Source organism: Pseudophryne corroboree, chromosome 5, assembly GCF_028390025.1.
Source record: "Pseudophryne corroboree isolate aPseCor3 chromosome 5, aPseCor3.hap2, whole genome shotgun sequence".
Lineage (NCBI taxonomy): Eukaryota > Metazoa > Chordata > Amphibia > Anura > Myobatrachidae > Pseudophryne > Pseudophryne corroboree.
This window is the reverse complement of record NC_086448.1, coordinates 334,576,289-334,602,384: the sequence shown is the minus strand read 5'-3', so window position 1 is coordinate 334,602,384 and position 26,096 is coordinate 334,576,289. Positions and strand designations below refer to the sequence as shown.

General features: G+C 49.3%; 1 protein-coding gene across 3 annotated transcripts in view; it reads left to right on the top strand.

Annotated features, from left to right (window-relative positions):
• Window positions 1–4,658: 4,658 nt before the first annotated feature.
• The window catches only part of FKBP9 (FKBP prolyl isomerase 9), a 144,229-nt gene continuing 122,791 nt past the window's right edge, over window positions 4,659–26,096 (top strand). Inside the window, exon 1 of one of the 3 annotated variants that reach the window (XM_063922549.1) lies at window positions 4,659–4,788. In XM_063922549.1, coding sequence (XP_063778619.1) covers window positions 4,664–4,788 — 125 coding nt within the window. In that variant the 5' untranslated portion in view covers window positions 4,659–4,663. Of the gene's footprint in view, window positions 4,789–7,709; window positions 8,146–26,096 lie in introns of those variants that run through there. The other 2 variants (XM_063922551.1, XM_063922548.1) reach the window with 2 other exon arrangements.

The window sequence follows — 26,096 nt, the reverse complement described above, 5'->3', positions numbered from 1 at the left end:
CGCTCCCTGCAAGTGCTGGAAGGAGCACCCGCAGTCCAGTTCCTGATAGTCAAATTGAAGATGTCACTGTTGAAGTACACCAGGATGAGGATATGGGTGTTGCTGGCGCTGAGGAGGAAATTGACAAGGAAGATTCTGATGGTGAGGTGGTTTGTTTAAGTCAGGCACCCGGGGAGACACCTGTTGTCCGTGGGACGAATATGGCCATTGACATGCCTGGTCAAATTACAAAAAAAATCACCTCTTCGGTGTGGAATTATTGTAACAGAAATGCGGACAACAGGTGTCAAGCCGTGTGTTGCCTTTGTCAAGCTGTAATAAGTAGGGGTAAGGACGTTAACCACCTAGGAACATCCTCCCTTATACGTCACCTGGAGCGCATTCATCAGAAGTCATTGACAAGTTCAAAAACTTTGGGTGACAGCGGAAGCAGTCCACTGACAACTAAATCCCTTCCTCTTGTAACCAAGCTCCTGCAAACCACATCACCAACTCCCTCCAGTGTCAATTTCCTCCTTAGACAGGAACGCCAATAGTCCTGCAGGCCATGTCACTGGCAAGTCTGACAAGTCCTCTCCTGCCTGGGATTCCTCCGATGGATCCTTGAGTGTAACGCCTACTGCTGCTGGCGCTGCTGTTGTTGCTGCTGGGAGTCGATCGTCATCCCAGAGGGGAAGTCGGAAGACCACTTGTACTACTTCCAGTAAGCAATTGACTTTCCAACAGTCCTTTGCGAGGAAGATGAAAATATCACAGCAGTCATCCTGCTGCAAAGCGGATAACTCAGGTCTTGGCAGCTTCGGTGGTGTTAAACGTGTGTCCGGTATCTACCGTTAATTCACAGGGAATTAGAGAATTGATTGAGGTACTGTGTCCCCGGTACCAAATACCATCTAGGTTCCATTTCTCTAGGCAGGCGATACCGAGAATGTACGCAGACCTCAGAAAAAGAGTCAACAGTGTCCTAAAAAATGCAGTTGTACCCAATGTCCACTTAACCACGGACATGTGGACAAGTGGAGCAGGGCAGACTCAGGACTATATGACTGTGACAGCCCACTGGGTAGATGTATTGCCTCCCGCAGCAAGAACAGCAGTGGCGGCACCAGTAGCAGCACCTCACAAACGCCAACTCGTTCCTAGGCAGGCTACGCTTTGTATCACCGCTTTTCATAAGAGGCACACAGCTGACAACCTCTTACGGAAACTGAGGAATATCATCGCAAAATGGCTTACCCCAATTGGACTCTCCTGGGGATTTGTGACATCGGACAACGCCACCAATATTGTGCGTGCATTACATCTGGGAAAATTCCAGCACGTCCCATGTTTTGCACATACATTGAATTTGGTGGTGCAGAATTTTTTTAAAAACGACAGGGGCGTGCAAGAGATGTTGTCGGTGGCCCGAAGAATTGCGGGCCACTTTCGGCATTCAGCCACCACGTGCCGAAGACTGGAGCACCAGCAAACACTCCTGAACCTGCCCCGCCATCATCTGAAGCAAGAGGTGGCAACGCGGTGGAATTCAACCGTCTAAATGCTTCAGAGGATGAAGGAGCAGCAAAAGGTCATTCAAGCCTATACATCTGCCTACGATATAGGCAAAGGAAGGGGAATGCACCTGACTCAAGCGCATTGGAGAATGATTTCAACGTTGTGCAAGGTTCTGCAACCCTTTGAACTTGCCACACGTGAAGTCAGTTCAGACACTGCCAGCCTAAGTCAGGTCATTCCCCTCATCAGGCTTTTGCAGAAGCAGCTGGAGAGATTGAAGGAGCAGCTAAAACGGAGCAATTCCGCTAGGCATGTGGGACTTGTGGATGGAGCCCTTAGTTCGCTTAACCAGGATTCACGGGTGGTCAATCTGATGAAATCAGAGCACTACATTTTGGCCACCGTGCTCGATCCTAGGTTTAAAGCCTACGTTGAATCTCCCTTTCCGGCAGACACAAGTCTGCAGAGGTGCAAAGACCTGCTGGTGAGACACTTGTCAAGTCAAGCGGAACGTGACCCGTCAACAGCTCCTCCTTCACATTCTCTCGCAACTGGGGCTGCGAGGAAAAGGCTAAGAATTCCGAGCCCACCCGCTGGCGGTGATGCAGGGCAGTCTGGAGCGAGTGCTGACATCTGGTCCAGACTGAAGGACCTGCCAACGATTACTGACATGTCATCTACTGTCACTGCATATGATTCTGTCACCATTGAAAGAATGGTGGAGGATTATATGAGTGACCGCATCCAAGTAGGCACGTCAGACACGTATACTGGCAGGAAAAAGAGGCAATTTGGAGGCCCTTGCACAAACTGGCTTTATTTTACCTAAGTTGCCCCCCCCCCCTCCAGTGTGTACTCCGAAAGAGTGTTTAGTGCAGCCGCTCACCTTGTCAGCAATCGGCGTACGAGGTTGCTTCCAGAAAATGTGGAGAAGATGATGTTCATCAAAATGAATTATAATCAATTCCTCCGTGGAGACATTCACCAGCAATTGCCTCCAGAAAGTACACAGGGACCTGAGATGGTGGATTCCAGTGGGGACGAATTAATAATCTGTGAGGAGGGGGATGTACACAGTGAAAGGGGTGAGGAATCGGACGATGAGGAGGAGGTGGACATCTTGCCTCTGTAGAGCCAGTTTGTGGAAGGAGAGATTGATTGCTTCTTTTTGGTGGGGGCCCAAACCAACCAGTCATTTCAGTCACAGTCGTGTGGCAGACCCTGTCGCTGAAATGATGGGTTTGTTAAAGTGTGCATGTCCTGTTTATACAACATAAGGGTGGAAGGAGGGTGGGTGGGAGGGCCCAAGGACAATTCCATCTTGCACCTCTTTTTTCTTTAATTTATCTGTGCATCATGTGATGTTTGGGGCCAATTTTTTTCAAGTGCCATCCTGTATGACACTGCAGTGCCACTCCTAGATGGGCCAGGTGTTTGTGCCGGCCACTTGGGTCGCTTAACTTAGTCATCCAGCGACCTCGGTGCACCTCTTTTTTTCTTTGCATCATGTGCTGTTTGGGGACTATTTTTTTAAGTGCCATCCTGTCTGACACTGCAGTGCCACTCCTAGATGGGCCAGGTGTTTGTGTCGGCCACTTGGGTCGCTTAGCTTAGCCATCCAGCGACCTTGGTGCACCTCTTTTTTTCTTTGCATTATGTGCTGTTTGGGGACTATTTTTTTAAGTGCCATCCTGTCTGACACTGCAGTGCCACTCCTAGATGGGCCAGGTGTTTGTGCCGGCCACTTGGGTCGCTTAGTTTAGTCATCCAGCGACCTCTGTGCAAATTTTAGGACTAAAAATAATATTGTGAGGTGTGAGGTGTTCAGAATAGACTGGAAATGAGTGGAAATTATGGTTATTGAGGTTAATAATACTATGGGATCAAAATGACCCCCAAATTCTATGATTTAAGCTGTTTTTGAGGGTTTTTTTTTAAAAAAAACACCCGAATCCAAAACACACCCGAATCCGACAAAAAATTTTCAGGGAGGTTTTGCCAAAACGCGTCCCAATCCAAAACACGGCCGCGGAACCGAATCCAAATCCAAAACACAAAACCCGAAAAATGTCCGATGCACATCACTAATTAATACCAGTAACATCCAGTTGCAAACGGTGGCACTCATAGGTCTTTCATCCAACAATCCTCAAACCGTTCGATGTTTCAGTTGAACAGAACACAAGGTTTGAGTATTTTTGACTGATAGATCTGCGACCATTTGCAACTGTATAAGGGGGGTACTCACGGGAGAGATGTGTGCTGAGCGATCTTAACACAGACCGCTCAGCACACATCTCTCACCCCGCTCAGCACAGCGCGATGTGCTGAGCGAGGGGGAAAGCCGACAGGGGGCCGCTCACTTCACACAACGGTGAAGTGAGCGACCCGCTAGATTGAGCCTGCATGCAGCTCAATCTAGCATCGGCGATAGCGATGCGGCTATCGCTGGAGGGCATACACACGGCAGATCCGTGCTTAAAATCTAAGCAATCTAGCAAGATTGCTTAGATTTTAAGCACGGATCTCTCCGTGTGTACCCCCCTATACAGTTGTGCTCATAAGTTTACATACCCTAGCAGAATTTGTGATTTTCTGGCCATTTGTCAGAGAATATGAATGATAACTCACAAACTTTTCTTTCACTCATGGTTAGTGGTTGGGTGAAGCCATTTATTGTCAAACAACTGTGTTTACTCTTTTTAAATCATAATGACAACAGAAACTACAGGGCAGTTTCACCATCCTTGCTCTACATTAGGGGTGGGCAACATACGGCCCGCAAACCGATCCTGCCCGGCCCACTACCTCCCACCAGCGCGCAATCACAAGTGGCCCGACAGGCTGAGCTGTTTGTGATTGCGCTGCAGCACCTCCAAAGCTGCTGCCGGCGCCGCTGAGGAAATCCTGGGCGCGGGTCTCGCGGTCGAGTCACGTGATGCCTCAAGTCAGCCGGTCTGCTGACCGATGTATTTCATTTTTTTACAGAGGACGGGAGCTCAGCCAGGTTCACACGCGTACGCAGGGGGGGTTCCCGAGTACCTAGAACCCCCCCCCCGATCCATTTTTTTTTAAATGTTATCACGAAGCCTCTGAGGCAGCAGTTCCTCCTATTGCAGAGAGGCTGGCTGAACGTACAGTAGGGGGAGCTAGCGGCAGAAGCAGCATGCAGCTCCTCCCAGGCAGATCTCCCAGTGGTGCTTTGCAAGAGAGCTGGCCGGACCATGTGCCGGTGAACAAATGTCCGTGGTGTGTGTCAGGTGCGGGTGGCTTTCTTTTCCTGCTGGCCAGGTGAGGCTCTGTGCTAATGCTGTTTGTTTAACTGGTGGTGGGGAGAGATGTGTGTGGTGTGTGTGTGTGTGTGTGTGTGTGGGAAATGTCTAACGCAGGGGAGGATGGTGTGTGTTTGTGTTTCACTGGGGGTCATCTGTGTCATGTTTCACTGGGGGAAGGAGTGTGTGTGTGTTTTACTGGGGGTCTGTCTTGTTTCACAAGTAGGGAGGGAGTGTGTGTGTGTTTCACTCGTGGGGAGGGGGTCTGTCATGTTTCACTGGGTGTGTGTGTGTGTTTTACTCGGGTCTATCATGTTTCACAAGTGGGGAGTGTGTGTGTGCTTCACTCGTGGGGAGGGGGTCTGTCATGTTTCACTGGTGGGGAGGGTGTGAGTGTATGTGTGTGTTTCACTGGTGGGGAGGGGGTCTGTCATGTTTCACTGGTGGGGAGGGTGTGAGTGTATGTGTGTGTTTCACTGGTGGGGAGGGGGTCTGTCATGTTTCACTGGTGGGGAGGGTGTGAGTGTATGTGTGTGTTTCACTGGTGGGGAGGGGGTATGTCATGTTTCACTGGTGGGGAGGGTGTGAGTGTATGTGTGTGTTTCACTCGTGGGGAGGGGGTCTGTCATGTTTCACTGGTGGGGGTGTTTCAGTAGGGGTCTGTCATGTTTCACTGGGGGTGGAGGGTGTGTGTGTGTGTGTGTTTTACTCGGGGTCTGTCATGTTTCACAAGTGGGGAGTGTGTGTGTGCTTCACTCGTGGGGAGGGGGTCTGTCATGTTTCACTGGTGGGGAGGGTGTGTGTGTTTCACGGGGGGGGGGGGGGTTACTGAGGGTCTGTCATGTTTCATTGGTAGAGGGGGGGTGTATGTTTCACTGGGGTCTGTGTCATGTCTCACTGGCGGGGAGTGGGGTGTCATGTTTCACATGGGGGTCTGTGTTTGTCATGTTTTACTGGGTGGGGGGAGAGTGTGTCATGTTTCACTGGGAATCTGCGTGTATCGTTTCACTGTGGGGGGGAGGGTGTGCGTCTATCATGGTTCACGGGGGGGGGGGGGGTGTCTGTTTCACTGGGAGTCTGCTTCATGTTTCACTTACTTTGGGGGTGGGGTGGTGTGTGTTTGTGTCATGTTCCACTGGGTGTGTGTGTTCGTATTTTTATGACATCCGTGTTCCCCTTTCTCAGAGGAACATATCTTTTATTAACCACACTATGGGGTAAATGTATGACACTACGATATGGCATTAGCGCAAGTTATGTCCGGGTCACTCGACCCGGACTATTCCAACTCAACCCTTTTACACCAGCCAGCAACACGGGTTATGCGCGCTCATGTGCAATAACCCGTGTTACTAGCTGGTGGTGTAAAAGTGGTATAAGTATTTGGAAACCCCCCTTTCAAAATCCTGCGTTTGCCACTGAGGTTGTGTCTGCCGCGGTTGAGGCAGCTGCGTAGTCCTAACGTGAGAGTGGGAGACTGGCTGCTGGGCTGGCTGCCTGTAGCTCCTGCAGCTCCTCAGGTAGTTCTCGCATGGGGTTTTAATGGAGCCGGACGAGGTGCAAGGGTAGCGCCAAAGGAGAACAGGCTGAACCAGTGACTGGCTGTCTCCGGTGCTCTCACTGACTGCAGTATTAGTCAGTTCTGTGCCTCACAAATCGGGGAGACTCGGTCGACGGGTGGGGGAGGTAATTTATAATAAATTAAGATGGCTGGGTGTGGCACATACTGCCCCTATCATGCTGCTAATATTATCAATAACAGCATAATACTGGGTGATGTCTTTGTTTTCAGCACTGTTTTGTTTTCTTTTGGGATTTTTTTAAATACTGGCTTATAGTGGTTTTTATACATTGTATGTTTATTTGTGACTGCGGGGAAAGGGTGGCGGGAGCGGCCCTCCGATATTCATTAGAAACTGTTCGGTGGCCCCTCAGCTTAAATAATTGCCCACCCCTGCTCTACATACATCATTATCTCAGACATTTCATTCCTATGTATTATCCCCTTTATATTAGTGGGCTGGTCTGGGTATTGTAATTGGTTCTTTTTGGTATTGCCTCCTTTTTCAAGTGTGCTTGAGGTATATTAGGGGGCCTGTTAGGCATTGACTGTTTTGATACTAATACATGCTAACAGATGCATATTGTTGCAAAAGCTGTCTTTGCTGTATATCCTGATGATGATCCGGATGGATCGAAACGTCGATTGAATTATCTTTTCCAGGTGTACTGATAAGTATGAATTAAAACCAATGCTTTTTTAAGCGCCAAAAACTTTTTTTCTGGTGAGTGCCCCCTTATTTTGTATGTATATATATATATATACAGCTTCGGATCGGCACTCACCCTTCTCCTTGAAAAAGGGGTGCTTGCGCCCCGAAACGTTGGATGGAATTGTTTTTCTTGTAATATGGATTAAACACTGTTCACTTTAAACCACTCTTGAGTCAGTCCCTGAGTGCCGCTGCATGCTAGGAACCGTTGGATATATATATATATATATATATATATATATATAAAACATATGACACCCTAATGTATGTATATTGGTTGCTATGAGTAAAAACACTTAATTTTTTAAAATCTTTAATAAACCTACCCCCAAGAGAGGATGGGGACTGGGGAGAGAGACAGGGGTAGGGGCAGATAGGGACTGGGCAGAGAAATAGAGAGGGGTCTGTTCCGGGTATAACACAATCCACAACATGTGATATGATACCGTTTCATTATTTTATATTCTCCTGCATGTGTATTACAAAGTATATACTTAATGTAGTGGGAGGAAGCACTCACTATACATATAGAGCAGCAGTGTCCACTCAGTGTGATTCCTGCTCCTGCCTGTACACGTTGTCACTCACTACCACATAGCATGTGTGTGTAATACCCCCCATACCAGGAGCTTCCTGCCCCGGGCACTGTCTCCCAGAGGTTACATTACAGCTGCTTACACCTCATCATACACTGGCTAGCGGCTGCATTCCTCTCCCTGCCCGGGACAGTGCTGGTACCTCCCCCTATCCCCCATACATCCATCTCCTCCTCCTCTCCCCTCCCTGCTGACCCCCCTGAGTACCACTTGTGTCTCTTCTCTCCCGGGTCACCAGCACTCCGTCATGGCTGTGAAGAAGAGTTCGGGCCCGGCTACCAGGCGTAGCGGATTGCCGGTGAGCCGCTGGCCGGTGCTGGCGCTGCAGGCCGCCTTCTTGGTCAGCTTTGTGACCTGTAACGACGCCCCGCCGGTGCCCGGAGAGCCGCAGCTGCACATAGAGCGGACCTGGGAGCCGGAGCTGTGCCGGCGCCGTGTGCAGGACGGAGACTTCGTGCGCTACCACTACCACGGATCCTTCCCGGACGGCACGAAGTTCGACTCCAGGTATGGGGCGGAGCTAATGTGATTTACTAACCTCTGTGTGCCTGTATCTGTGTTATCGCCTCTGTCCTCCTCATCACTCCTCTACTCCAGTGTCAGGGCGACAGGCTAGTGTCACATGCACAGCTAATGTCACTTTCTGAGACTGTGCTGTACTCCAGCATGGGGATGGGTGACAGGCCTGTAACATATCCCCCTCTGCATAATACTCGTAAAATGTAACTCTAACATACTGCACAGTGCAGCACAAATAAGAAGCGCTGCAATGGCGCTATTCCCCAGGCAGGGCACAAGCTCTCAGTATAGCTGTCACTCAGGTACAGTACCAGTATATATACCTACTGTACTAGCTGCCTCTCTAGAAACTGTGCTCATTCATTTTTCTCTGTGTAGTAACCTTTGTGCACTAAATTCATGGACTTCCCACAGGCTATTACATTTGTGTTTTATTATAAAATATATACCGTTAGTCAGGCTAGAAAGTATATTTAGCAGAACCGTAGCTTCTTGTAGAACTGAAGTGCCACAGTTGCAGTAACTCCCCCCCCCCCCCCCCTCAATTAGGGGCAAGCTGAAACATGATTCCTCCAGATTGTCCACGTCCTCACATGTGCTGTGCTTTTCACATAGAGATGCTGAGTGTTTAGAGAGAATGCTTTTTGCAGGGCCAGCCTAGAATTCCTGTGGGACAATATTTTCGCAGGGCTGCATTGGTTATTTAAGCTCATAATGCAGATGCTATAATGTACTTTTAAACACACACAATCTATTCCGTATTTAGATTGAGTTGAGAGGTTTCTGCAATATGGTTAAAGTAGGAAGAGGGATCCATAAAATACGATTTTCCGGTGAAACATTCTCTGTTGAGGGTATGTATTTTTATTTAATTGTCACTGTTACCAGGTCACATATGAAGACTGGCATCGTGCATGTTTTGTAAATTTTTTTGGCATTGTTGCTTAAATATTAAGGTCCAAATTCAAGTAGCCGCATTAACTGTTAACATTGGTGCACGTAGACAACCACAGAGGTTTTTTTCTTAGGGTGTGTACACACGGTGAGATTTTTTCTTACGAATTTGACTATATAGTCAAAATCGTAAGAAAAGTTAGTGCAGATCGCAAGGGGAAAGTCACCTTGCGATCCCGATTCGATGCCGATGCGCAGTCCCGCGCTGTCGGCATCGCAAGAATAGATAGACTGGGCAGGCAAGTCAATTTTGACTATCTCTATAGAAGAGATAGTCAAAATTGACACTTAGCCAAAATCGCACATTATAAATGCAGCTTTTTGTTTGCAATCCTGAGTAGGTGAAAAGTCAAGCCCCATACACATGGTGCGATTTGTCCTTACAATTTTTATTATAGTCAAAATCGTAACAAAGGTTAGTGCAAATCCCACCATGGAGGTCATTCCGAGTTGATTGCTAGCTGCCGATGTTCACTGCAGAGCGATCATGTAAAAAAAATGGCAAAACTACGCAATGCGCACACGTGGCGTACGGGTACAAAGAACGTCGTTGTTTTGCACTGCTTATAGCGACGATTTCATTCGCACAGCCAAACGCAAGGAGATTGACAGGAAGTGGGAGTTTATGGGTGTCAACTGACCGTTTTCAGGGAGTGTTTGGAAAAACGCAGGCATGTCCAGGCGTTTGCAGGGCGGGTATCTGACATCAATTCCGAGACCTTTGTCGCTGCAATCATCACACAGAATAAGTAACTACAGGGCTGGTCTTGTTCTGCACAAAATGTGTTTATACCCACTCGGCTGCACAGGCGTTTGTACATTTGCAAAACGAAAATACACTCCCCCGTGGGTGACGACTATGCGTTTGCATGGCTGCTAAAAGTAGCTAGCGAACGATCAACTCGGAATGAGGGCCCATGTGTATGCTCTTGTGATGCCGATGCGTGTTCCCGCGGGATCGCAATCGAAAAGGGGGGGTACACAACACAGGGAGATGTGTGCTGAGTGATCTATCACAGACCACTCAGCACACATCTCTCCCTCCGCTTAAGGTGCATACATACGGTGAAATTCGGGCTAACCCCGATTCTCACTATGCGTGGCTAGGTCGGCATCGCAAGCATATAGTGACTGTGCTTGCGATACTGACTATGTGCGATTTTGGCTAAGTGTCAATTTTTAATATTTTTTCTATGAGATATTAAAAATTTACTTGCCTGCACAGTCTATCTAGACTTGCGATGCCGACCGCACGGGACCGCGCATCGGCATCGAATCGGGATCGCAAGGTGACTTTCACCTTGTGATCGGCACTAACTTATACTTACGATTTTGACTATATAGTCAAAATCGTAAGAAAATATCTCACCGCGTGTACACACCATTAGCACTCAGCGCGATGTGTTCTGAGCAGAGGGGGGTGAGGACGGGGATGGAGCCGCTTACTTCACACAGTGGTGAGGTGAGCGATCTAACTAGATTTGGCTGGCAATAGCGACACGCGGAACGTGCATCGCTGTCACCGGCACCCTACACACGGAGTGATGTGTGCTTAATTTCTAATCTAGTCAGATTGTTTAGAAATTAAGTAACAATCGCTCCGTGTGTATCCCCCTTCAGTGCGATGAGTGTGCTGAGCGAGGGGGGGATGAGGGAACAGGGGGATGCTCGCTTCACCCAGCGGTGAAGTGAGCGATCTAACTAGATTGTGCCTGCATGCAGGCCAATCTAGAACCGGGCCGCGCATCGCTATCGCTATGAGGCATACACACGGAGAGATCCGTGCTTAATTTGTAAGCAATCTAGTCAGATTGCTTAGAAATTAAGCACAGATCTCTCTGTGTATACCCCGTAAGAAAAAATAGACTGCGCAGGCAGGGCCGATATTGGCAAGATCGGAGGCTTATGCCTCCAGGCAGTTTCTAGCTGATATCAGCCATAAGCTGAAATCACACCGTGTGTACACACCATCAGGAAAATTCCCTTTATAAAAGTAAAAATGTCAGGACTTGGCACAGAACCTCTAGGACAGGGATTCCCAACCACGGTCCTCAAGGCACACTCAGGGCTAAAACACACGAGCCGGCTTTTGCCGGACGGGAAAAAGCCGGATGGCTTTTTCCCGTGCCGGCATTGTAATGAACAGTGTGAGGTGTAGTGTCCTTACACACTGCACGGCCCCGGCCCGGCTGCCGGGTTGCAGCCGGAACTATCCACTGGAAGGTCCGGCTGCCGGGCCGTCTTTGCAGCCAGTAAACCGTGTGTGTGTGAAGGGGAGCTTTCACACACAACGTTTTTTTCCCGAGCCGTGTCTGATGCTGCGTATGCGCACAGCATCACACACGGCTCAAAGCCGTCCTGTGTGACAGACTCTGCCGGTTTCTCCCGGATGGCAAAAAGCCGGACAAAGTTAATCCGGCTTTTTGCCATCTGGTGTAAACCGGGTAGTGTGTTACAGCCCTTAGTGTGCCTTGAGGACAGTGGTTGGGAATGCCTGCTCTAGGACAACCTGAGTAATAATTCACTCAGACATTTAAATAGCATAATGATGTCATGTTTGGGGTGATAGAAACATAGAATTTGTGGCAGATAAGTGTCTGTGGGCTGCATGGGGCCAGATGTGGGAGTTGGATGCTGGGGCTGGAGAGGAAGCAGAAGTAGGCTGGATGCATCCTAATTTAACAGCTGCCACATTACTAATTCCTTTATTTAATTACAATTCCGTGTAGTGCAGGGGTTCTCAAACTCGGTCCTCAGGACCCCACACAGTGAATGTTTTGCAGGTAACCCAGCAGGTACACAGGTGTATTAATTACCCACAGACACATTTTAAAAGGTCCACAGCTGGAGCTAATTATTTCACTTGCGATTTTGTGAGGAGACCTGCAAAACATGCACTGTGTGGGGTCCTGGGGACCGAGTTTGAGAACCTGTGGTGTAGTGATAAAGCCCATTTCATATCCGAATGGGCATATTAACAAATAGTATTGTTTAAATTGGGATATGGGATATCAGTGTATATTTTGTATGAAAAATACTATTTCTCTGACGTCCTAGTGGATGCTGGGAACTCCGTAAGGACCATGGGGAATAGCGGCTCCGCAGGAGACTGGGCACAAAAGTAAAGCTTTAGGACTACCTGGTGTGCACTGGCTCCTCCCCCTATGACCCTCCTCCAAGCCTCAGTTAGATTTTTGTGCCCGGCCGAGAAGGGTGCACACTAGGGGCTCTCCTGAGCTTCTTAGTGAAAGTTTAGTTTTAGGTTTTTTATTTTCAGTGAGACCTGCTGGCAACAGGCTCACTGCATCGAGGGACTAAGGGGAGAAGAAGCGAACCTGCCTGCTTGCAGCCAGCTTGGGCTTCTTAGGCTACTGGACACCATTAGCTCCAGAGGGACCGAACACAGGCCCAGCCTCGGAGCTCGGTCCCAGAGCCGCGCCGCCGGCCCCCTTACAGAGCCAGAAGCAAGAAGAGGTCCGGAAAAATCGGCGGCAGAAGACATCAGTCTTCAACAAGGTAGCGCACAGCACTGCAGCTGTGCGCCATTGTTACTCAGGCACACTTCACACTTCGGTCACTGAGGGTGCAGGGCGCTAGGGGGGGGCGCCCTGAGCAGCAATGTAAACACCTTGGCTGGCATAAATACACCACATATAACCCCCAGGGCTATATGGATGTATTTTAACCCCTGCCAGAACTCACCAAAAAGCGGGAGAAAAGGCCGCCGAGAAGGGGGCGGAGCCTATCTCCTCAGCACACGGGCGCCATTTTCCATCACAGCTCCGCTGGAAGGACGTCTCCCTGACTCTCCCCTGCAGTCCTGCACTACAGAAAAGGGTAAAAAAGAGAGGGGGGCACTAATTTGGCGCAGTTTTAATACTAACAGCAGCTATAAAGGGAAAAGCACATTTTATAGTGGTATTCCTGTCTATATATAGCGCTCTGGTGTGTGCTGGCATACTCTCCCTCTGTCTCCCCAAAGGGCTAGTGGGGTCCTGTCCTCTATCAGAGCATTCCCTGTGTGTGTGCGGTGTGTCGGTACGATTGTGTCGACATGTTTGAGGAGGAAAATGAGATGGAGGCGGAGCAATTGCCTATTATAGAGTTGTCACCCCCTAGGGAGTCGACACCTGAGTGGATGAGCTTATGGAAGGAATTGCGTGACAGTGTCAGCTCTTTACGACAGACAGTTGACGACATGAGACAGCCGGCTACTCAGCTTGTGCCTGTCCAGGGGTCTCAAACGCCATCAGGGGCTTTAAAACGCCCGTTACCTCAAATGGCAGACACAGACACGGATACTGACTCCAGTGTCGATGATGAGGAGAAAAACGTGACTTCCACTAGGGCCACACGTTACATGATTGAAACAATGAAAAATGTATTGCATATCTCTGATAATACAAGTACCACTAAAAAGGGTATTATGTTTGGTGAGAAAAAACTGCCTGTAGTTTTTCCTGTATCCGAGGAATTAAATGAAGTGTGTGATGAGGCGTGGGTTTCCCCCGATAAAAAACTGATAATTCCTAAAAGGTTATTGGCATCGTACCCTTTCCCGCCAGAGGATAGGGCACGTTGGGAAACACCCCCTAGGGTGGATAAAGCGCTCACACGCTTGTCTAAACAGGTAGCACTACCCTCTCCTGATACGGCCGCCCTAAAGGAACCTGCCGATAGAAAGCTGGAGAATATCCTAAAATGTATATACACTCACACGGGTGTTATACTGCGACCAGCAATCGCCTCAGCCTGGATGTGCAGTGCGGGCCTGGCGTGGTCGGATTCCTTGACTGAAAATATTGATACCCTAGATAGGGACAGTATATTACTGACTATAGAGCATTTGAAGGATGCATTTCTATATATGCGTGATGCACAGAGGGATATTTGCCGACTGGCATCAAGAGTTAGCGCTGTCCATTTCTGCAAGAAGAGGTTTATGCACGCGGCAGTGGTCAGGTGATGCGGATTCTAAAAGGCACATGGAAGTATTGCCTTATAAGGGGGAGGAGTTATTTGGGGTAGGTCTATCAGACCTGGTAGCCACGGCAACTGCTGGAAAATCCACATTTTTACCCCAGGTAGCTTCTCAACCTAAGAAGACGCCGTATTATCAGGCGCAGTCCTTTCGGCCCCATAAGGGCAAGCGGGCAAAAGGCGCCTCATTTCTGCCCCGTGGCAGAGGGAGAGGAAAAAGGCTGCAACAAACAGCCAGTTCCCAGGAACAAAAGCCCTCTCCCGCCTCCGCAAAGTCCTCAGCATGACGCTGGGGCTTTACAAGCGGACTCAGGCACGGTGGGGGCCCGTCTCAAGAAGTTCAGTGCGCAGTGGGCCCACTCGCAAGTGGACCCCTGGATCCTTCAGGTGGTATCTCAGGGGTACAAATTGGAATTCGAGACGTCTCCCCCTCGCCGTTTTCTAAAGTCTGCTTTACCGACGTCTCCCTCAGACAGGGAGGCAGTATTGGAACCCATTCACAAGCTATATTCCCAGCAGGTGATAATCAAGGTACCCCTCCTACAACAGGGAAAGGGGTACTATTCCACACTATTTGTGGTACCAAAGCCGGACGGCTCGGTGAGACCAATTTTAAACCTAAAATCCTTGAACACTTACATACAAAGGTTCAAATTCAAGATGGAGTCACTCAGAGCAGTGATTGCAAACCTGGAAGAAGGGGACTATATGGTGTCTCTGGACATCAAAGATGCTTACCTACATGTCCCAATTTACCCTTCTCACCAAGGGTACCTCAGGTTTGTGGTACAGAACTGTCACTATCAGTTTCAGACGCTGCCGTTTGGATTGTCCACGGCACCCCGGGTCTTTACCAAGGTAATGGCCGAAATGATGATACTCCTTCGAAGGAAGGGAGTTTTAGTTATCCCTTACTTGGACGATCTCCTGATAAGGGCAAGATCCAGGGAACAGTTGGAAGTCGGAGTAGCACTATCTCAGATAGTGCTGCGCCAGCACGGTTGGATTCTCAATATTCCAAAATCGCAGCTGATCCCGACGACACGACTTCTATTCCTAGGGATGATCCTGGACACAGTCCAGAAAAAGGTGTTTCTCCCGGAGGAGAAAGCCAGGGAGTTATCCGAACTAGTCAGAAATCTCCTAAAACCAGGCCAAGTCTCAGTGCATCAATGCACAAGGGTCCTGGGAAAGATGGTGGCTTCTTACGAAGCAATCCCATTCGGCAGATTCCACGCAAGAACCTTCCAGTGGGATCTGCTAGACAAATGGTCCGGGTCGCATCTTCAGATGCATCAGCGGATAATCTTGTCACCAAGGACAAGGGTGTCTCTCCTGTGGTGGTTGCAGTGCTCATCTTCTAGAGGGCCGCAGATTCGGCATTCAGGACTGGGTCCTGGTGACCACGGATGCCAGCCTGAGAGGCTGGGGAGCAGTCACACAGGGAAGAAATTTCCAGGGCTTGTGGTCAAGCCTGGAGACATTACTTCACATAAATATCCTGGAGCTAAGGGCCATCTACAATGCTCTAAGCCTAGCAAGACCTCTGCTTCAAGGTCAGCCGGTGCTGATCCAGTCAGACAACATCACGGCAGTCGCCCACGTAAACAGACAGGGCGGCACAAGAAGCAGGAGGGCAATGGCAGAAGTTGCAAGGATTCTTCGCTGGGCGGAAAATCATGTGATAGCACTGTCAGCAGTGTTCATTCCGGGAGTGGACAACTGGGAAGCAGACTTCCTCAGCAGACACGACCTCCACCCGGGAGAGTGGGGACTTCACCCAGAAGTCTTCCACATGATTGTGAACCGTTAGGAAAAACCAAAGGTGGACATGATGGCGTCCCGCCTCAACAAAAAACTAGACAGGTATTGCGCCAGGTCAAGGGACCCTCAGGCAATAGCTGTGGACGCTCTGGTAACACCGTGGGTGTACCAGTCAGTGTATGTGTTCCCTCCTCTGCCTCTCATACCCAAGGTACTGAGAATCATAAGAAGGAGAGGAGTAAGGACTATACTCGTGGCTCCGGATTGGCCAAGAAGGACTTGGTACCCGGAACTTCAAGAGATGCTCACAGAGGACCCGTGGCCTCTACCTCTAAGAAGGGACCTGCTCCAGCAGGGACCCTGTCTGTTCCAAGACTTACCGCGGCTGCGTTTGACGGCATGGCGGTTGAACGCCGGATCCTGAAGGAAAAAGGCATTCCGGATGAAGTCATCCCTACCCTGATCAAAGCCAGGAAGGATGTAACCGTACAGCATTATCACCGTATTTGGCGTAAATATGTTGCGTGGTGCGAGGCCAGGAAGGCCCCTACAGAGGAATTTCAACTGGGTCGTTTCCTGCATTTCCTGCAAACAGGACTGTCTATGGGCCTAAAATTAGGGTCCATTAAGGTTCAAATTTCGGCCCTGTCGATTTTCTTCCAGAAAGAACTGGCTTCAGTTCCTGAAGTTCAGACGTTTGTCAAGGGGGTACTGCATATACAGCCTCCTTTTGTGCCTCCAGTGGCACCTTGGGATCTCAATGTAGTTTTGGGGTTCCTAAAATCACTTTGGTTTGAACCACTCACCACTGTGGACTTAAAATATCTCACATGGAAAGTGGTAATGCTGTTGGCCCTGGCTTCAGCCAGGCGTGTCTCAGAATTGGCGGCTTTATCCTATAAAAGCCCTTACCTAATTTTTCATACGGACAGGGCAGAATTGAGGACTCGTCCTCAATTTCTCCCTAAGGTGGTTTCAGCGTTTCACTTGAACCAGCCTATTGTGGTACCTGCGGCTACTAGGGACTTGGAGGACTCCAAGTTGCTGGACGTAGTCAGGGCCCTGAAAATATATGTTTCCAGGACGGCTGGAGTCAGAAAATCTGACTCGCTGTTTATCCTGTATGCACCCAACAAGCTGGGTGCTCCTGCTTCTAAGCAGACTATTGCTCGTTGGATTTGTAGTACAATTCAGCTTGCACATTCTGTGGCAGGCCTGCCACAGCCAAAATCTGTAAAAGCCCATTCCACAAGGAAGGTGGGCTCATCTTGGGCGGCTGCCCGAGGGGTCTCGGCTTTACAACTTTGCCGAGCAGCTACTTGGTCAGGGGCAAACACGTTTGCTAAATTCTACAAATTTGATACCCTGGCTGAGGAGGACCTGGAGTTCTCTCATTCGGTGCTGCAGAGTCATCCGCACTCTCCTGCCCGTTTGGGAGCTTTGGTATAATCCCCATGGTCCTTACGGAGTTCCCAGCATCCACTAGGACGTCAAAGAAAATAAGAATTTACTTACCGATAATTCTATTTCTCGTAGTCCGTAGTGGATGCTGGGCGCCCATCCCAAGTGCGGATTGTCTGCAATACTTGTACATAGTTATTGTTACAAAAATCGGGTTATTATTGTTGTGAGCCATCTTTTCAGAGGCTCCTCTGTTATCATGCTGTTAACTGGGTTCAGATCACAGGTTGTACGGTGTGATTGGTGTGGCTGGTATGAGTCTTACCCGGGATTCAAAATCCTTCCTTATTGTGTACGCTCGTCCGGGCACAGTATCCTAACTGAGGCTTGGAGGAGGGTCATAGGGGGAGGAGCCAGTGCACACCAGGTAGTCCTAAAGCTTTACTTTTGTGCCCAGTCTCCTGTGGAGCCGCTATTCCCCATGGTCCTTACGGAGTTCCCAGCATCCACTACAGACTACGAGAAATAGAATTATCGGTAAGTAAATTCTTATTTTCTCTGACGTCCTAGTGGATGCTGGGGACTCCGTAAGGACCATGGGGAATAGACGGGTTCCGCAGGAGACTGGGCACTCTATAGAAAGATTTAGGACTATCTGGTGTGCACTGGCTCCTCCCCCTATGACCCTCCTCCAAGCCCCAGTTAGATTTCTGTGCCCGGCTGAGCTGGATGCACACTAGGGGCTCTCCTGAGCTCCTAGAAGAAAGTATAGTTTAGGTTTTTTATTTTCAGTGAGACCTGCTGGCAACAGGCTCACTGCAACGAGGGACTAAGGGGAGAAGAAGCGAACCTACCTAAGTGGTGGTAGCTTGGGCTTCTTAGGCTACTGGACACCATTAGCTCCAGAGGGATCGAACACAGGACCCGACCTCGTCGTCCGTTCCCGGAGCCGCGCCGCCGTCACCCTTACAGAGCCAGAAACAAGAAGGTGGTCCGGAAAATCGGCGGCTGAAGACTTCTGTCTTCTCCAAGGTAGCGCACAGCACTGCAGCTGTGCGCCATTGCTCCTCATGCACACCACACACTGCGGTCACTGATGGGTGCAGGGCGCTGGGGGGGGGGGCGCCCTGAGCAGCAATAGTAACACCTTGGCTGGCAAAACTAACACCATATATAGCCCCAGAGGCTATATAGGTGTATATTAACCCCTGCCAGAAACGATAAAATAGCGGGAGAAAGCCCACCGAAAAAGGGGCGGAGCCAACTCCCTCAGCACACTGGCGCCATTTTTCCCTCACAGCTCCGCTGGAAGGAAGCTCCCTGGCTCTCCTCTGCAGTCCTGCACTACAGAAAGGGTAAAAAAGAGAGGGGGGGCACAATTTAGGCGCAGTATATATATATTATAGGCAGCTATAGGGGAAAACACTCTGTATAGTGATATCCCTGTGTTATATAGCGCCCTGGTGTGTGCTGGCATACTCTCCCTCTGTCTCCCCAAAGGGCTTTGTGGGGTCCTGTCCTCTGTAAGAGCATTCCCTGTGTGTCTGCTGTGTGTCGGTACTGCTGTGTCGACATGTATGATGAGGATAATGATGTGGAGGCGGAGCAAATGCCTGTGAATGTGATGTCACCCCCTGCGGGGTCGACACCAGTGTGGATGGACTTATGGAAGGAATTACGTGACAGTGTCAGCTCCTTACATAAATAGTTTGACGACATAGGACAGCCGGCTACTCAGCTTGTGCCTGTCCAAGCGTCTCAAATGTCATCAGGGGCTATAAAACGCCCGCTACCTCAGATGACAGATACAGATGTCGACACGGATACCGACTCCAGTGTCGACGATGATGAGACGAGTGTACCCTCCAATAGATCCACCCGTTATATGATTGAGGCTATGAAAAATGTATTACACATTTCTGATGATACCCCAGGTACCACAAAAAAGGGTATTATGTTTGGTGAGAAAAAACTACCAGTAGTTTTTCCTGCATCTGACGAATTAAATGAGGTGTGTGAGGAAGCGTGGACTTCCCCAGATAAGAAATTGATCATTTCTAAACGGTTAATGGCTGCGTACCCTTTCCCGCCAGAGGATAGGTCACGCTGGGAAACACCCCCTAGGGTAGATAAAGCTCTGACACGCTTATCAAAGAAGGTGGCACTACCGTCTCCGGATACGGCCGCCCTAAAAGAACCTGCTGATAGAAAGCAGGAAAGTACCCTAAAAGCTATATACACACACACTGGCATTATATTGAGACCCGCTATTGCATCAGCTTGGATGTGCAGTGCTGCTGCTGCGTGGTCAGACTCCCTGTCGGAAAACATTGATACCATGGATAGGGACAATATTTTGCTAACGATTGACCATATAAAAGACGCGGTCTTATACATGCGTGATGCACAGAGGGATATTTGCCGGCTGGCATCAAAAATAAGCGCTATGTCCATTGCCGCCAGACGGGGGTTATGGACTAGGCAATGGTCAGGTGATGCCGACTCCAAGCGGCACATGGAAGTTTTACCCTATAAAGGGGTGGAACTTTTTGGGGAAGGTCTTTCAGACCTCGTTTCCACAGCTACTGCTGGGAAATCGACTTTTTTGCCACAGGCTACCCCACAGCAAAAGAAAGCACCGTATTATCAGGTACAGTCCTTTCGGCCCCAGAAAACTAAGCGGGCTAGAGGCTCATCCTTTCTGCCGAGGGGCAGAGGAAGGGGGAAAAAGCTGCAGCACACAGCTAGTTCCCAGGAGCAGAAGTCCTCCCCTGCGTCCGGTAAGTCCACAGCATGACGCTGGGGCTGCTCAGGCGGAATCGGGAACGGTGGGGGCACGTCTCAGGTTTTTCAGCACACAGTGGGCTCTCTCACAAGTGGATCCCTGGGTCCTTCAAGTGGTATCTCAGGGGTACAGGCTGGAATTCGAGACGTCTCCCCCCCCGCCGTTTCCTAAAATCTGCCTTGCCGGCAACTCCCTCTGCCAGGGAGGCAGTGTTGGTGGCTATTCAAAAACTGTATTCACAGAAAGTGATTGTCAAGGTACCCCTCCTTCAGCAAGGAAAGGGTTACTACTCCACAATGTTTGTGGTACCGAAACCGTACGGTTCGGTGAGACCCATCTTAAATTTAAAAGCCTTGAACACTTATATCAAAAGGTTCAAGTTCAAGATGGAATCGCTCAGGGCGGTTATTGCGAGCCTGGAGGAGGGGGATTACATGGTATCCCTGGACATCAAGGATGCGTACCTGCATGTCCCCATTTACCCTCCGCACCAGGAGTACCTCAGATTTGTGGTACAGGACTGTCACTATCAGTTCCAGACGCTGCCGTTTGGGTTATCCACGACACCGAGGGTCTTTACCAAGGTAATGGCCGAAATGATGATACTCCTTCGCAAGAAGGGAGTTTTAATTATCCCGTACTTGGACGATCTCCTGATAAAGGCGAGGTCCAAAGAACAGTTGATAGTGGGGGTGGCACTTTCTCAGGAAGTGCTACAACAGCACGGCTGGATTCTAAACATTCCAAAGTCACAGCTGGTCCCAACGACACGTCTTCTGTTCCTGGAAATGATTCTGGACACAGACCAGAAAAGAGTGTTTCTTCCACTGGAAAAAGCCGAGGAATTGTCATCTCTGGTCAGAGACATCCTAAAACCAGGAAAAGTGTCGGTACATCAATGCACACGAGTCCTGGGAAAAATGGTAGCTTCGTACGAAGCAATTCCATTCGGAAGGTTCCACGCAAGGACGTTCCAGTGGGACCTGTTGGACAAATGGTCCGGGTCCCATCTCCAGATGCAACAGCGGATAACCCTATCGGCCAGAACCAGGGTGTCGCTGCTGTGGTGGCTACAGAGGGCTCATCTACTAGAGGGCCGCAGATTCGGAATACCGGACTGGGTCCTGGTGACCACGGATGCCAGCCTTCGGGGCTGGGGGGCAGTCACAAAGGGAAGAAATTTCCAAGGACTGTGGTCAAATCAGGAGATTTCTCTTCACATAAATATCCTGGAGCTAAGGGCAATTTACAATGCCCTAAGCCAGGCAAGACCCCTGCTTCAAAACCAGCCGGTACTGATCCAGTCAGACAACATCACGGCGGTCGCCCATGTAAACAGACAGGGCGGCACGAGAAGCAGGATGGCGATGGCAGAAGCCACAAGGATTCTCAGATGGGCAGAGAATCATGTGTTAGCACTGACGGCAGTGTTCATTCCGGGAGTGGACAACTGGGAAGCAGACTTCCTCAGCAGGCACGACCTCCACCCGGGAGAATGGGGACTTCATCCAGAAGTCTTCCAAATGCTGGTCAACCGGTGGGAAAAACCACAGGTAGACATGATGGCGTCCCGCCTCAACAAGAAGTTGAAAAGATATTGCGCCCGGTCAAGAGACCCTCAGGCGATAGCGGTGGACGCTCTAGTGACACCATGGGTGTACCAGTCGGTTTATGGGTTTCCTCCTCTACCTCTCATACCCAAGGTACTGAGAATAATAAGAAGGCGAGGAGTGAAAACCATACTCGTGGTTCCGGATTGGCCAAGAAGAGCTTGGTACCCGGAACTTCAAGAGATGCTTACAGAGGACCCTTGGCCTCTGCCGCTCAGACAAGACCTGCTGCAGCAGGGACCCTGTCTGTTCCAAGACTTGCCGCGGCTGCGTTTGACGGCATGGCGGTTGAACACCGGATCCTGAAGGAAAAGGGTATTCCGGAGGAAGTCATCCCTACCCTGATCAAAGCCAGGAAGGATGTCACCGCAAGACATTATCACCGCATTTGGCGAAAATATGTTGCTTGGTGTGAGGCCATGAAGGCCCCGACGGAGGAATTTCAACTGGGTCGATTCCTGCACTTCCTGCAAGCAGGGGTGACGTTGGGCCTCAAATTGGGGTCCATAAAGGTCCAGATTTCGGCTTTGTCGATTTTCTTCCAAAAAGAACTGGCTTCACTGCCTGAAGTTCAGACTTCAGACTTTTGTCAAAGGAGTACTGCATATTCAGCCTCCTTTTGTGCCCCCAGTGGCACCTTGGGATCTCAATGTGGTTTTGGCATTCCTGAAATCACATTGGTTCGAACCACTTAAGACTGTGGATTTAAAATATCTCACATGGAAAGTGGTCATGCTGTTGGCCTTGGCGTCGGCCAGGCGGGTTTCAGAATTGGCGGCTTTGTCTTGTAGAAGCCCTTATCTGATTTTCCATATGGATAGGGCAGAATTGAGGACTCGTCCTCAGTTTCTCCCAAAGGTGGTCTCAGCTTTTCACTTGAACCAACCTATTGTGGTGCCTGCGGCTACTAGGGACTTGGAGGATTCCAAGTTGCTGGACGTAGTCAGGGCCCTAAAAATTTATATTTCCAGGACGGCTGGAGTCAGAAAGACTGACTCGCTGTTTATCCTGTATGCACCCACCAAGCTGGGTGCTCCTGCTTCTAAGCAGTCTATTGCGCGCTGGATTTGTAGCACTATTCAGCTGGCGCATTCTGCGGTAGGCTTACCGCAGCCTAAATCTGTAAAAGCCCATTCCACACGGAAGGTGGGCTCATCTTGGGCGGCTGCCCGAGGGGTCTCGGCTTTACAACTTTGCCGAGCAGCTACTTGGTCGGGGGCAAACACGTTTGCAAAATTCTACAAATTTGATACCCTGGCTGAGGAGGACCTGGAATTCTCTAATTCGGTGCTGCAGAGTCATCCGCACTCTCCCGCCCGTTTGGGAGCTTTGGTATAATCCCCATGGTCCTGACGGAGTCCCCAGCATCCACTAGGACGTCAGAGAAAATAAGAATTTACTCACCGGTAATTCTATTTCTCGTAGTCCGTAGTGGATGCTGGGCGCCCATCCCAAGTGCGGATTGTCTGCAATACCTGTACATAGTTATTGTTACAAATATCGGGTTTTGTTGTGAGCCATCTTTCAGAGGCTCCATTTATTATCATACTGTTAACCGGGGTTCCTATCACGTGTTACATGGTGTGATTGGTGTGGCTGGTATGAGTCTTACCCGGGATTCAAAAATCCTTCCTTATTGTGTCAGCTCTTCCGGGCACAGTTCCTAACTGAGGCTTGGAGGAGGGTCATAGGGGGAGGAGCCAGTGCACACCAGATAGTCCTAAATCTTTCTAAAGAGTGCCCAGTCTCCTGCGGAGCCCGTCTATTCCCCATGGTCCTTACGGAGTCCCCAGCATCCACTACGGACTACGAGAAATAGAATTACCGGTGAGAAATTCTTATTTTTCAAACTGTATATCAAATTGCCATTCTGTAATTAACAGGCCAAGTGATTGAAGTAAGCCAGAAGACATTTGTTCTGGTTATAAAAATGTGGATTTACTATACACAGCAGGAGATCATGGGTACAGGGCTCTGTCTTCCTGACCATCCCCAATGAGGAGACCACGCCCTATAACTGTACAGTTTTTGCCAGTACAGTACCATTTTTTATGGTCTGTACCGGAAAAACGGGCTCCTCTGGGTTTGTACCGGGTGCAGGGTCCAGGTGTCCGTATTTCTATAGCAGCGCTGCAGAGACACAGACTCCCTGCTGCTCAGTGACAGGCGGCTCCCTCCGTGGTTCTCCTTCCAGTGCCGGCTGCCTCCAGGAACAGCCGCTAGTATCATAGAAAGAGCAGTGTGCCTCGTCTTACAACCCCTTTACCCATGGCCACGATCCATCTACCTGTGGCCATGCCCACTGTACCAGTTTTTAACTGGGTAGTGTTGGAGGATATAGGAGACGTTACTTCCATTGAGTTAACATTCTTCTGAAGGAGGGTGACAGAATTTTTCCAAAAACTGCTCTAAAATTGTTTATTTTTTTGTTATGATTGAATTAGGCTAAGAACATTTATTTAAAGTATATCCAATACAATTTTATAAAAAAAAAAAAAAAAATTCCCCAAACATTGGTACAAACATCAATGATTGGAACATCACTACTTCATTTTTTTTTGGCAATTGCTGATCTCTGCAACTTCCGGGGTTCCACAAGGAAGGTGAGGGCTGCTTATTTTCACTTTTGCCCAGAGGTTGCTAATGTCTGCAGCCGCTGGGTGGGGAGGGGATCAGTACGAGCTCCTGCCGGACGAGATCCCACCGGTCGGAATACCGACACCGGGATCCTGACCGGCACAATCCCGACAGCCCCTTGCGGGCACAGTGCCTTGCTACACTCGGCACACTAATTTATTCTCCCTCTATGGGTGTCGTGGACACCCACAGAGGGAGAATATGTCGGGATTGTGCCGGTCGGGATCCCGGTGTCTGGATTCCAACCACCGGGATACCGTCCGGCGGGATCTTGACCGCATCCCGTGGGGAGTGCTGCCGAGCTGACTGATCAGCAGTGATCGGCAGCACAGCAGGCACTTGGGGATGGGAACCAGAAAGTAGAGGGAGCAGAGGTCCCTCCCAGAGTGACAACAGCAGACTCTCTTCCTGCATCTGCATAGGGAGCTTTCTGACCGATCGCATCAGATGCGACCATGTCAGGAAAAGCCCAGCCTGGTGTGGTCACAGCTGATGCGACCATGCAAGGCAAGTGGTTAAGAAAGGCATCTGATTAGGGAAGCCAGAATATTGATAAAGCACAGGTCTTAGTCTTCAAACAGAATGAAGCAAGTAATTAAGTGATATTCTGCAAAAAGCAGAATAATAGGTTAAATGATGCAGTATACAGGTGAAACTCAGAAAATTAAAATATCATGCAAAAGTTCATTTATTGCAGTCATTCAACTTAAAAGGTGAACTAATATATTATACAGACTCATTACATGCAAAGTGAGATATTTCAAGCCTTTATTTGTTGTAATTTTGATTATTGTGGTTTACAGTTTAAGAAAATCCCAAATCTCATAAAATTAGAATATTATATAAAATCAATAAAAAAAAGGATTTTAAATACAGAAATGTCGGCCCTCTGAAAAGTATAATCATGCATAGGTACTCAGTACTTGGTTTTGGACCCTTTTGCATGAATTACTGCCTCAATGCGGCGTGGCAGGGATTCTATCAGTCTGTGGCACTGCTGAGGTGTTATGAAAGACCAGGATGCTTCAACAGCGGCATTCACCTCTTCTGCATATTTCGGTCTCATGTCTCTCATCTTTCTCTTGGCAATGCCCCATAGATTCTCTTTTTCTTTATCCCAGGTAAGGCACTTCTGACGTTGTTTGTTGTTCAGGAGCGGCTTGACAAGAGGAATACGACATTTGAAGCCCATGTCCAGGATCCGTCTGTGTGTGGTGGCTCTTGATGCACTAACTCCAGCCTCAATCCATTCCTTGTGAAGCTCCCCCACAGTTTTGAATGGCATTTTCCTGACAAGAAAAAAAGAACTGGTCTGTTGCTCAGTGATCCAAAGTCCTCTTTTCTGATGAGAGCAACTTTTGCATCTCATTTGGAAACCAAGGTCCCGGAGTATGGAGGAAGAATGGAGAGGCACACAATAAAAGATGCTTGAAGTCCAGTGGGAAGTTTCCACAGTCTGTGTTGATTTGGGGAGCCATGTTATCTGCTGGTGTTGGTCCACTGTGCTTTATTAAGTCCAGAGTCAAGGTTGCCATCTACCAGGACATTTTAGAGCACTTCATGCTTCCTTCAGCAGACAAGTTTTATGGAGATGCTGAGTTCATTTTCCAGCAGGACTTGGCATCTGCCCACACTGCCAAAAGTACCAAAACCTGGTTCAGTGACCGTGGGATTACTGTGCTGGATTGGTCAGCAAACTCGCCTGACCTGAACCCCATAGAGAATCTATGGGGCATTGCCAAGAGAAAGATGAGAAACATGAGACCGAACAATGCAGAAAAGCTGAAGGACGCTATTGAAGCATCCTG